This window comes from Diabrotica virgifera, chromosome 3, assembly GCF_917563875.1.
Source record: "Diabrotica virgifera virgifera chromosome 3, PGI_DIABVI_V3a".
In the NCBI taxonomy this organism is placed as follows: domain Eukaryota; kingdom Metazoa; phylum Arthropoda; class Insecta; order Coleoptera; family Chrysomelidae; genus Diabrotica; species Diabrotica virgifera.
In genome coordinates this window covers 61,111,168-61,124,916 of record NC_065445.1, presented here as the reverse complement: position 1 = coordinate 61,124,916, position 13,749 = coordinate 61,111,168, and the positions used below count along the sequence as shown (strand labels likewise).

The window sequence follows — 13,749 nt, the reverse complement described above, 5'->3', positions numbered from 1 at the left end:
ACTGTTTCTAGGTAATTTGGGTCTGCTGAATCCAAAAATGCCACCAGATTTGCTCCATCAGATCGTTTTCAGAAAATACGACAACAGATCGCATTTCTAACATATAGGGTAATTTAACGTAGCACTACCTACATATATGTAGTGCTGCTACCCATGAAATAAACCAAATACGAATAAAAAGTAAGATATTTATTGTACAATAATGTACTTACAAAATCATCACACATATCTGCTAAAAAAATTAAACTTTTCATCTAACCTAACCGGCAGCGTTGCAACAAAAATGTGTTATTCGGCGTCACCTAAAAACTTCCTTTTATATGATTTTCTTGCAAAGGCTTTAAAAGGACGGTCCCTTTGAAGACTCTAGCAGTAATCCTCCATCATGTGACACACATGTGATAGCCCCATCTTCCTGATACCCCTCTTCCATCGTTTTGATATCTTGGTGAAGATTTTCTGGGAAACGGTCTAAGTGGCTGTAATACTCATATGACAACCGTGTTTGTTAAAATTCTTGAGCATTTATTCCACTATAATGCCCAATTGGTATACTTCCATATTTGTTGCCGTTATGTATAAGGACACACTTTAAACTTCGTTTGGAACTGTCGATAAAAAGACACCAGTGATCTGGTGTATACTCCGATACACTTATTTTTTCTAACAGTCCTTTAATATTGTTATAAAAAACCATATAATTTTGCTGAGAAAAAAAGGCAAAATATCTTTTATCTCTATTACGGTAGTATGTAATTTTGGTGTCTGGGTGAAGAACATTCTTTTCTTTTAGTCTGGAGGTAAGCAACTCGGAAGAATCCTTTGGAAGGTTCAAATTTCTGATCAGATCGCTTAGCTCTTCCTGAGTAAAGCGCTCAGGACGTGTTGAATCCCCTTCAAAATTACTGTCGTCTCATCTTTCTCAAATCTATTAGTCTGCAGTTCGTCAAATAACGTTTCGGCATTATCCTCTGGTTACATAGGTAGACTGCTAAGCTAAATATTGGAATGGGTATCTGCTCAAGCTGATGTGGAATTGGTCTTATTGCTGAATCCAGGTTAGGATATGTTCACGACGTCGATTGTTACGATTAGTGCCCTTTGTATTCACAAGACAGAAATAGCAATCGTCAAAATGATTTTTTGGTTCCCTCCATACCATTGGAAAACCAAATTTAAACATTTTCGTTGTCCTTTCGTCCACTGTCGCAAGTTTTCAATACAATTGCACACTATGTATAGGTATGTGGAGCTCAGGATTTATCTGGATCTCCTAAATGAACACCAAAATAGGCCCTTTTGTTCATTTGTCCATTTGTCTTAGAATTTGTTAAGTTTGTTTATAAACATATTGCAATTATAGTGGTGGAATATACAGAAATGTAAGAATATTTAAGTATTTGATAAGTATGTTATATCTCGAAAATTAAAGGTGATACAAAGAAAAGGTTTGTATTTTTGGAATCACCACAGATGAATTAACTAAAATCAGTTGACTTTTTTTCGGCAGCAAGACAAATTTTTTTTTGTTGGGCTGTGAGTGAACACCCTTTCAAATCAGCTACCACACAACCCCTATTCCCATTAAAAAAAATCATCGATTACGTAATCGCGCTCAGATGGATTCACTAGTATGAAACATGCCAAAAAATTGCAATACAAAAATAAAAATTGACCTATTTCGGCATTTCCTTAAAATACAATAGCTACTGACAAATATCGAGGTGGACTATTTTCTTTGGCCTACCCTGTATATAAGTTCTTTTTCAATCATGTTGGAATGCGCCTGAAACTGATTTTCAACTAGTTTTTAACCGTTGTTTTACAATAGTTGCGTCGTGAGCGCTCGATCTTAATACGTATTATTATGTAGTAGTTTTTACATACTGATGTATAATATTGTAAGTATATACAGTCGGAAAAATGAAAGAATACCCATGAACGAACATATAAAATACGCTGTATTTTCCTGTCACCGTGTCACAAAGAACATTGTCCAATGCAAGTACATGTAACAATAATTATTACATGTAATTGCGCTGGCCAATTTTTTGTGTGACACGGTGACAGGAAAATACAGCGTGTTTTATATGTTCATTCATGGGTATTCTTTCATTTTTTCTACTATAGGTAGTACTGTTCTGAAGCTATTTCCTTGTGGAATTTTTATAATTAACTATTTAGATGGGAAATAAGCCACAATTAAATTGAAAAAAATAATTTTATTAACGTTTCGACGCCCAAGTCGGGCGTCTTTGTCTAAATACAAAATACTACTAAATTAAACAAAAATGTTGTTGCTTAGTAAAAAATTGTTCTAATAATTTATTTAACATGACTCATTTATATCGGCAATTCAGACATATATTATACATTTTAAAGTAGAAGACTTTAAAATGATATTACCAATATTTATGAGTTGCGTAATGACATACGATAAATGTCATTAAAATATAAATATTTCTTCCTTATTCCGCGACGATGAGCTGGCCAAATACTCAAGTAAGTGGAGGCCAATAAACTAAAGAAGAAGAATATAAATATAACCATAAACATAAACATAAATAACGTATAATTATGTGAGGTTACGGGTTGTTTGAACTATTTTAAATACACAGAAGATTTTAAATTTGTACTTCTTAGTTATTATGAGTTTTTGAAGAGTGAAATTTGGGAAATCTCATTTTTAAACAAAACTGAACATTCTTATGTAATAAAAAAATGTGCAAGTTCCCTATTGCCTGGCCATTGTGACGTCAGACTTATGGAGTTAGGTAGTCCATACGGTGGGGAATATGTCGATTTTGAAAGTAAAATGCGTAAATCGAAACAGAAAATGAGCCATACATCAAGCTGTAAACTTAAAATGTTTTGTTTTATTTTAGTCCAAATTTCCAATAATAAATCACCATTATGACGCCGTAGTAGTTGGAGCAGGTGGAGCAGGCCTAAGAGCTGCATCAGCGTTAGTCCAACATGGCTTCAAAACAGCTTGTATTACGAAAATGTTTCCGACACGGTCACATACTATTGCAGCTCAAGGAGGTGTCAACGCAGCTTTAAGTAAGATTACAATATTATGCTTTATGACGTATCATTTACGTAAATAATTACATATAATTGTAAAATTCAGAAAACGTATAGAAGATTACAGTTCTCAGAACGTAAGCACTGTTTAAAAACATCATGACGTATCATGTCATGTGTTGCTAGGAAATGCAGCCACAGCAAAAAATTACACACAATGTAATTTACGGTTCTGTCACGTGGTGTAGATCTGGCATTTAATTCAACTATATCTATCTAACTTTTAGCTTGGTGTTTTTGTCAAAATAAAGTGTTTTCAATGTTTTGTTTGACTAAAGATAGTAGTAGTATAGGATCCGATATAAGGTCAATTTGCACCGATCTGTTTAATGGATAAAAATTATTGGATATGTAATTAAGAATGTTAACAATTACAAAAAACAAGGGTTGCACGATCTAATCTTGTTCTAACTATATTTCGACCCGGGCAGATATTATTTCAGATTTTTTGGATCATTCTAAACAAAAAAGGTCTTTTGTAATTTTTCTCTAAAGTTGATCGTTTTCGAGTTATAAACAATTTAAAACTGAAAAAAGAAGGAAAGATGACAATTTTCAAGGCTCAAAAACACAAGTAAAAAATATGATTTTTGTAATCACCGAGTATATAAATTCAAGTTCAAACCTTTTTCTATCACTCCCCGATAAGAATGTTAGCCATGTTTTATTCTAAAACATACTTTTTTAAATGTTAATGAGGAAGGTTTCTTATGGGGAGACGGTCATTAACAACTAAAAAACAATGTTTCAGAATGAAATAAGTCCAAAAGGCTTATGAAGAACTGATAGATTAAGGTTTGAACTTGAATTTAGGTACTTCGTAATTTAAAAAATTATATTTTATACTTATGTTTTTGAGCCTTGAAAATCGTCATCTTTCGTTCTTTTTTCAGTTTTAAATTGTTTATAACTAGAAAACGATCAACTTTAGAGAAAAATTACACAACATTTTTGTTGAGAATGACCTAGAAAATCTGAAATAATATCTGCCCGGGTCGATTTTTTTTAATTTATAAAAAAATGTAATTTTTTAAATATTAATTAATTACAATTTAGAACAAGATAAGATCGGGCAACCCATGTTTTTTCTAATTGTTAACATGCTAAATAGACCAGTAAGGATCTGTTTTTAGGTGGATGTGAGAGGTATCATTCAGATTTTTGCTGATAAAGTTTGGTGATAACTTCGTTAATATTAATTGATTTATGCTCCTTCTCAAATATGCCCGGAACATAAAAAAAATAAAATATTTAAAAATTTCAAAAAATTTCGTTTTTTTTTCTACTTTTTTTGCTTATAACTTTAAAATTACTCATTTTGGAACAAAGTCGTATAGGAATAAAACAAAGATAATTAAATTTTATATCAGATGAGATTGGTTAAAAATGTCTTAATTTATCATCCGTGCTGCAAAATAGCAACAAATATAAAATAAGGGGGCATAACAAGCCTGTCCTTATTCAATGATTTTCCATCACTTAGGTTACACTTGGAACCTTCTTAATTCGGTTAAAAAAAATTTGTAATGTGCTAAAATCGTACACCAGATTTCATTAAAATTGACTTACTAGATTTTGAATAATAATTTTGCAATCTAAACTTTTTAAAAAAAATTAAAATTTTTTAAAATCTTGCACAACAAAAACTAGAACATACAAAGATTTATCAATTTTTTTACATATAAAAAAGTACTCCACCTATCTAATGCACTTTACAGAATTGAAATCGGATTATTTAAGCAGCCTCAGCAATGTTTTAAAGTTATAAACAATTTTTTGGCTTATAAACAAATTAGTCCTGTGGCCAGAAGGGGTGCTACGGGCTCCTTTATTTAGATGGACTTACCCAAGATTTTTATGTATTTTTTTACCCGTGGAACACGATTTTTTTGGGTAACAGTTGATCCGGATGTCGATAAGATTGTTATAAACAAAGAACTCGAGGAATTACATAACATCGACTTTTCGCAAAATAAAACATTTTTTTGTATTTCTTGGGTAATTCTAAGCAAAAAATGTTCCTACAAATTTTTTCGTAGGATGCATAGTTTTCGAGATAAACGCAGTGGAACTTTCAAAAATTCGAAAAATTGCAATTTTTGAACGCTAATAACTTTTGATTAAAAAATAAAATAGCAATTCTGCTGACAGCATTTAAAAGTTTAAGTCAAATTATACCGGCCTTAATTACACTGGTCAACAAAAAAAATTGAAAAAAAATGAACAGACACTCTGATGGGTGTTCTTTACTAATTTTGGGTCGCTGAACTCGAATATGATCTCCGTTTTTTTCCATCACCCTCCATTTTTCCGCTCCCCCCTATTCTTGCCAAAATAGTGGTGAAATAGGTAAATTTCGTTTAATTTGCTCATTTCGCCGCGATAAATGCCAACTTATAGATTAAAATTACAGTAAAATAATGAAGATTATGCCCAACGATAAACATAATTGGGGATCCGAGGGGGCGAAAAAAGGGAAAGAAAGGGGTATTTTTCTGAAAAAAACGTAAAAAATCAGCATTTTTCAGTATTTTTTTTGGAAAAAAAGCGACATTACAGGCCTTTTGCCATTTTTTACACCTTCCCAATACCCCCCTTGAACCGCCTTGCATCATCATATCTCTCTTTTTCACCCTCCCCCCTTAAAGCCCCCTCGTTCTTCAACAAGAAAAAAAAACATAAATATGGATGTACAAAAAAAAAGAAGTTACCTATTTATTTGAAACAAACTCTTATGTGGTTTTGATTGTATCTGAGAATTATGACAAAAATATGATTAGACAAGGTGGAGGGGGAGAAAAAGTATTGAAATTAAACATAAGGCTAAGCAATCAAAAAGGCTGAAAAAAAACATACCTGCATCTACTTGGAAATTTTTCTCCTTTTGTAAGCGTCCTCCGGTGTTTCTCGAATTTGAGTCCAACAGTAGTCCGCCAACATACTAGGGTTCCATTTTCCAGCGTATCTCTTCTCCATTTGGGCAATCTGCTGATGAAATCTTTCACCATGCTCGTCCGAAACGGCTCCACAATTTTCCGGGAAAAAACTCAGGTGGGAGTGGAGAAAATGGACTTTCAATGACATATTGCAACCTAAAGCCTTGTAAGATTTAAGTAGCTCATCAATTCGTTGTTGATAGTCATCTGACCTTTTGTTTCCAAGAAAATTGCGACAAACAAAAACAAAAGATTCCCAGGCTCTTTTCTCTTTTCTTGACAAACTGTTGGAGAAAGCATCGTCATCAAATAACTGTTTAATCTGGGGTCCCACAAATACGCCTTCTTTGATTTTGGCATCACTTATATGCGGAAAGTTTTGCTTCAGGTATAAGAATCCTTTACCATCCCTATTTAGAGCCTTAACGAATTGTTTAAAAAGGCCCAGCTTAATGTGAAGTGGAGGTATAATGATTTTTTTTTGTCTACTAAGGCACCAAAAGCGATGTTTTTACAACCGGGAATATCATTCACGCGCAAGGGCCAGTCTTTTCGCACATAATGTTGATCTTTAGCACGGCTGTCCCATTCACAAAGAAAGCAACAAAATTTAGTGTATCCAGCTTGCAATCCAGTTAATATTGCCACTACTTTGAGGTCAGCACAAACATTCCATTGATGATGATCGTAACTAATTTTTTCCAAAATTTTTCTTAGATTGTCATATGTTTCCTTCATACTGGTTGCATAGGCAACAGGGACCGATGGTAGATCATTTCCATTATTAAGTAAAACCGCTTTTAAACTAGTTTTTGAGGAATCAATGAAAAGTCTCCAGTTTTCAGATACGTATGGTATTTTTAGCTCAGTCATTAGTCCTGCAATGTTGTTACAGCTAATTAAATCTTCATCATCATCATCTCGCGAGAAAAAAGAAATGAAGGCGGAATTTCTTTTTCTGAAAAACGTAATATTGACATCTTTCTGCAGGAGATTTTTCTGCTGAAGTCGTGAACCAAGAAGCTCAGCTTTTATTTTAGGCAGGTTTAAATCGCGAACTAAGTCGTTCAATTCCTCCTGAGTAAAAAGTTGTGGTTCGTTCGAACCGTTAGGCGTGTAGTCTCCATCTTGGCTCCCATGTGAGGTCTCCTCTTCCAGTGGTGACGCATTCTGTTCAGTTACTGATTCTTCATCATCTAGGGTGTAGTTTACGGGTGGTATGGGAACAGGCAGCATATTACTATGTTCCACGGGTCTAATTGCCGAAGGGATATTCGAATAAGTGATGGTACGTTTCGATTTTCGCGAAAATCCAGATATTTTCGTCATACAAAAATAACAGTCCTCGGCATGAGAAGTGGGCTCACGCCAGACCATTGGTACAGCGAAGGACATCGGACGTGATTTCCCACGTAACCACGAACTTAAATTAGTGTAACAACTATTGCAACATAATTTTGGGGCCCATGGCTTGTCTTGATCCCCGACTTTGCAACCGAAATAATGCTCATAAGCTTTTCGAACCATCTTATTTAAAGGTCTCCTTTGATTCTTAAAAGTTACTTCATCACAAATATAACAGAAAGAATTCACATCATTCTTACAAAAACGCGGCATTGTAACTCCAAAAACTTTACAAAGAAATGTACTTGAAGCACAGAAAAAAAACACGTGTGCTAAACGCAAACACCTCACTTTTAAAAACTTCGAGACAGTCTGTCTCGAACAACACGCTCACTGCAACTGACAGGTGCTTGCTTGCGAATTCAAGTAGTGTAAAAGAGAGAAGGGGGGGTGAAAAAGAGAGATAGGAAGGTGCAAAGGGGTAGTGGGAAGGTGTAAAAAATGGCAAAAGGCCTGTAATGTCGCTTTTTTTCCAAAAAAAAATACTGAAAATGTTAATTTTTTACGTTTTTTTCAGAAAAATACCCCTTTCTTCCCCTTTTTTCGCCCCCTCGGATCCCCAATTATGTTTATCGTTGGGCATAATCTTAATCATTATTTTACTGTAATTTTAATCTATAAGTTGGCATTTATCGCGGCGAAATGAGCAAATTAAACGAAATTTACCTATTTCACCACTATTTTGGCAAGAATAGGGGGGAGCGGAAAAATGGAGGGTGATGGAAAAAAACGGAGGTCGTATTCGAGTTCAGCGACCCAAAATTAGTTAAGAACACCCATCAGAGTGTCTGTTCATTTTTCCATGTTGACCAGTGTTATTTGCATTGCTAAAAATTAATTTTTTTATTATTAAACAAAGCTATTTTTTATAAGCCAAAAAATTGTTTATAAGTTTAAAACATTGCTGAGGCCCCTTAAATAATCCGATTTTAATTCTGTAAAGTGTATTAGATAGGTAGAGTACCTCTTTATATGTAAAAAAATTAGACAACTTCTAAATGGTCTACTTTTTGTTCAGAAAGATTTTAAAAAATTTGAACTTTTTTGAAAACATTTAGATTGCAAATTTATTATGCAAAATCTATAAGGTCGATTTTAATGAAATTTAGTACACGGTTTAAGTATGTTACAAAGAATTTTCTAAGCGAATTACTAAGGTTCTAAGTGCCACCAAAGTGGTTAAAAACATTAAATAACAGCAGGCGTATTTTGCCCCCTTATTTTGTATTTATTGCTATATTGCAGAAAAGGTAATACGTTAAGACATTTTTGACCAGTCGTATATCATACAAAATTATCTTAATTTTATTTCTGTACGACTTTGTTCCAAAACGAATCGTTTTAAAGTTATAAGCAAAGAAAGCAGAAGAAAATCGACGTTTTCCGAAATTTTTAAATATTTTAATTTTTTTATTAATGTTCCGGGCATATTTCAGAAGGAGCATAAGACAATTATTATTACTGAAGGTGTCACCTAACTTTATCTGCAAAAATCCGAATGCCACCTTTCACATCCAAAAATAGACGTTTTTTCACAAATCCTTACTGGTCTAAAATTACATATCCAATAATTTTTATCCATTAAACAGACGGTGCAAATCGACCTTATATCGTATCTGAGGTCTTAGACTATAACAGAAATTACCATTTTCCCAAATGACTCAATTGTTTTCATGTTTTGTTAGAATTATTATCTATTGAATTGACCACAAGCAAATCCCTGCCGTAACTGTGCAATTCTTATAGCATCTGTTGGTTTTGTTTTGCCAATCAGAATCATTTTATTGTTTTTTATAAAAGTCCAACATCGACTCTAATTGTTTTCTTGCGTGGGTTTTTTTAATGGATGGCGTATCAACAAAAATACAGTAAAAAATTAAGAAAACAAAAGAAAAGACAGTAATACAGAAACGGTTGAAAATAACATAACTTAACTAAGACCAAAAACAGCATGTAAATTTGGACAGATTAAAAATTATCTTTACTTAAGGTAAATTACAGATCAAAGTTGGCAACATAGCCCTATCAAAGTAGGCGATTATATTATTCCAATTTTGACTGAAAAATTGGTGAACTTTAATCAGCTGATTCTTGGTTATCCTCTCCGTCTGGTAGATTACCGTAAAGGAGGTCAATATGAAGCTTCCTCTCTCGACCAGTCAATCCCAGCAAAGCCATCAGAGTCCCAGAATCTTCCCATTCGAAGTTGCGCCCCTGGTTGAAATGAAACAGAAATTACGTGGAACCTCATGTCTAGAAACGACATCTTCAAGCAGGGACTCACCAACTGTGATTGATATTTGGTTGGGGAGTGCAACTACTTCAGGCCATTTGGAAAAATAGTCAATAGTAATAGTAAAAAACTTTTTCTTCTTCTTCTTCTTCTTCTTCTTCTTCTTCTTCTTTTTGTGTAGACGTGACTGTCTATTTTTCAATGTGCCTTCAGTAAGTTGTCATTCCATCGTTTTCGTGGTCTTCCCACTGATCATCTTCCTATTGGGGAACCGTCTCTCGCCGTCCTTACTACTCTTTTTGTTGTCATTCGGCTTATGTGGTCGTTCCATTCTACTCTTCTGTTTTTCACCCAGTTATTAATGTTGTCCACCTTGCACCTCTGTCGTATATCTGCACTTCTGCTGTTTCTAGCATTCTTTTTGTCCTTTCTGTATCAGGTCGTGTTTCTGCCGCGTATGTCATTATTGGTCTGATGACTGTTTTGTAAATTCTGCCTTTCACTTATTTTCCGATATTTTTATTTCTCCATATTGTGTCATTTAGCAGCCTGCGGCACTGTTTGCTTTATTCACCTGATCTTCCACTTCGGTTTCGAGCTTTCCGTAGCTAGATAGTGTGATGCCTAGATATTTAAACTCCATGACTTGTTCTATTATCTGACCCTCCAGCTCTAATTTACACCTTATTAGATTTGCTGTTATAACCATGCATTTAGTCTTTTTCGGGGAAATTAACATGTTAAATTTTCTAGCGGTTATATTAAATTGGTGCAGCATACGTTGTAAATCATCTTCATTTTGAGAGAATAGTATTGCGTCGTCTGCATAGCAGATTATTTTAAGTTGTTTTTCTCCCATTTGGTATCTTTTTTGTTCTTACTTTTTTTATTATTTCATCCATGATCGGGTTGAACAATAGAGGACTCAGAGAATCACCCTGTCTTATCCCACTGCCAGCTTCAATTGGGTCAGTTAGTTCTTCATCTACTTTTACTCCTATTGTGTTGTTCTGGTAGATACTTTTCGATCGTTTTAATTATTCCTAGAGGTACCTCTCTTGCGTACAATAAATGAATAACGTCTTTTAATTTGACCCTGTCAAACGCCTTCTTAAGGTCGCCGAAACATAGGTATGCCAGTTTGTTGTATTCTAACGATTTCTCTTGAACCTGCCTCATTATAAATATAGCGTCGGTGCATGATCTTCCCGACCTAAAACCTTGTTGTTCTTCTGCTAATGTTATGATTTTACTCAGTTTGTTTGTTATCACTTTGGTCGTTAATTTTAGTGTTATGTTTAATAAATTAATTACTCTGTGATTCTTCGGGTCCAATTTTTCTCCCTTAAAATACTTATTTCCTGATTTTGTTATTGTCGCAGAATGTTGAGAGCAATCCATTCCCATGGAGTCCTGGTGATGTATTGTTTGTTTTCCAAGTCTTGTTTTGGGTCCTTCTTGGATTCACACAGGTCACATTTTTTTGCACCATTCCTCCACATTTTACCGACATTTAACCCAGTAATATCCTTCACGGACTCTGGCCAGAGTTCTATTGATCCCAAAATGCCCCTGGAACGGCTCATGGAGTTATGCAAGCACGTTCTTTACACATGTCCTTAGGATAACAACTTGGGACATCGTTCTTGTTCCATCTGTACTCTCCCCTTTACGAGTGATGACGTTATATCGCAGGCAGACACAAGGAGTCTTACTGAAGCCAATATCCCTTCACTGCTTGCTCTTATGCCCATATTGGGCAATCTGCCGCCATTCTCGCTACGTTCGTTGTCCAGGCCCTCGTGTAATATTTTTAGATCTTAATCTATCTTCGGATCAGCCTGGAGGTCTTCTTTGATTAGAGCGGTCACCAAACGGCCCCTAGGAGAAACAAATACAAAATTAACAATAAACTAATTGCTACCAATATAATAAATTTGCTGCCAATATTTTACTGTATACCTATTTAAAGTAATTTACTAACTTCTTCTTCTTCTTCTTCTTCTTCTTCTTCTTCTTCTCCTTCTTCTTCTTCTTCTTCTTCTTCTTCCTCTTCTTCTTCTTCTTCTTCTTCTTTTTCTGTAGACATGACTCTGTCGGTTTTTCAATGTGCCTCCAGTAAGTTGTCATTTCATCGTTTTCGTGGTCTTCCCACTGATCGTCTTCCTACTGTGGAACCATCTCTCGCCGTCCTTACTACTCTATTTGTTGTCATTCGGCTTATGTGGTCGTTCCATTCTACTCTTCTGTTTTTCACCCAATTATTAATGTTGTCCACCTTGCATCTCCGTCGTATATCTGCACTTCTACCTCTATAGCGCCTTTAATTTACTAATTAAACTTACTACTTTAATTTACTAACTAATCTCTTAAATTTAATATAGTTCAGTTCATAGAGTTCAATAAATAGTAGAGTTCAGTATGAATAGTGATAAGAGTGGAATTTGTGCTTTAATGGTCTCAATGTTCCTTTAACGACTGGAACTACTTGAAATAATTGTACTTCAGCTGAAAAGTATTTAACTAGTTTATTAAAACAAGTAAAACCTTTTTGCTTGGACACTTCATCATTTAGCTAATTGCTAGGATAAACAGAAAATACAAAAAACTAATGTTATGGCTTGCAAATTGTAGAAGCCTCGGAGGTGTTACCAGAGACGGTTCCCATTGGTTTTAGTCTGGTAGGATATAGAATAACATTTTTGGATGTTGTTTTATGTACTATTAGATTGAAAACTTAGTTTTTTGATAGCAGTTGTCGCTAGGACATCCCTGCCATTTCGTTCGTTGCAATCCGTGACTGCACGCCGGGGTTTGTCCTAGTTGGGTCAGAGAGAGCAGCATATGTGCCTCTTGATGAGAAACTAATAAGTTTCGAAACCGGTAGAGGTGCTTGCTGCACTCTCTTATTAAACTGGAATAATGATGTGGCTGTAGTTTTGTGTTGCAACAAAATTGAAAATGGTTATTCATTTTTGAGAAAATACAAAACTTATAGTATACATCAAAAAGACTAGGTTACTGGCTTCTCCTCCATGTGGCTGTCAGTACAAATGGACTTATTAGGCCTGGATCCCGCGTACCAAAGGAAAGTTTATTAATAGCAAGCTGAAAATTTATTAATAGCCTAACGGTGTCTAGTCGGATAAACTACGATGTACGGGAACGCTGAAACAGGGAAAGTTTTAATTGTGGAACAAGTTACAGGTCTCGAACGTCACACTACGAAAACGTCCCATGTATTTTGTCGGACAGAACTTCCAATTGATTTGTTACCCTTTCATTAAACTCTCATGAAAAAATAAGACTACTATTTACCACCAACACAGTTCCTGTCATTTAATACGTTCTATGTGTCGGACTTATTAAAATGCCCATCATATTTGTCGGACAAATATTTTTTTATATAGTATATAAAGTTTGCTATTGAATAAACTTAAAAACAACCTGCTAGTTTTCAGTAGTAATAACCCAAGGACATTGATAATTGTTCGAAAAAATTTTATAACAGATTTCGAAAGCTTGTTGCTTGGAAACAGACCGACGCCGTAGGCGGAGGTCTGTTGCCTGTAAGCAACAAGCTTGAGAAAGTTGGTAAAAATTTTTTGAGCATTTATCAATGTTCGAGGGTTATTCGGATAGAAAATTTTTTGCTGGTTATGAAAAAAAAATACAGAGCACAAACAATTTATTTAAATGTGCAATTAACAAAGGAACAATTAGAAAAATTTAATGAAGATCCAGACATGTTAGTAATAAAAAAAAAATACAGAGCAGAAACAATTTATTTAAATGTGCAATTAACAATTCTTCCACCGTCCGATTTCCATCTAATTCATATTTTCTATCATTGCAAAAGTCCATAAACGCTTTCCATACAAATTTTTTACTGTAAACAGTATTCTTTGGTATATTTGATTCGATAATTTCATTAATATTCTCATCAGTATTACAACCAAATCGTGACATTTTGAAATATTGAATATTTGAAATGTCAAAATCGAAATGAAACGAAATGTAGGTATCCATAGCTACATGATTGAGTGAAAACAGCCCATGGGATCAGCATAGGGATTACGTACACTCGAT

General features: G+C 34.4%; 1 protein-coding gene across 1 annotated transcript in view; it reads left to right on the top strand.

The window, feature by feature from the left end:
• The window catches only part of LOC126882496 (succinate dehydrogenase [ubiquinone] flavoprotein subunit, mitochondrial-like), a 229,114-nt gene that overhangs the window by 24,669 nt on the left and 190,696 nt on the right, over positions 1–13,749 (top strand). The window contains exon 2 of the mRNA XM_050647461.1: positions 2,886–3,063. Coding sequence (XP_050503418.1) covers positions 2,886–3,063 — 178 coding nt within the window. The remainder of the gene's footprint in view (positions 1–2,885; positions 3,064–13,749) is intronic.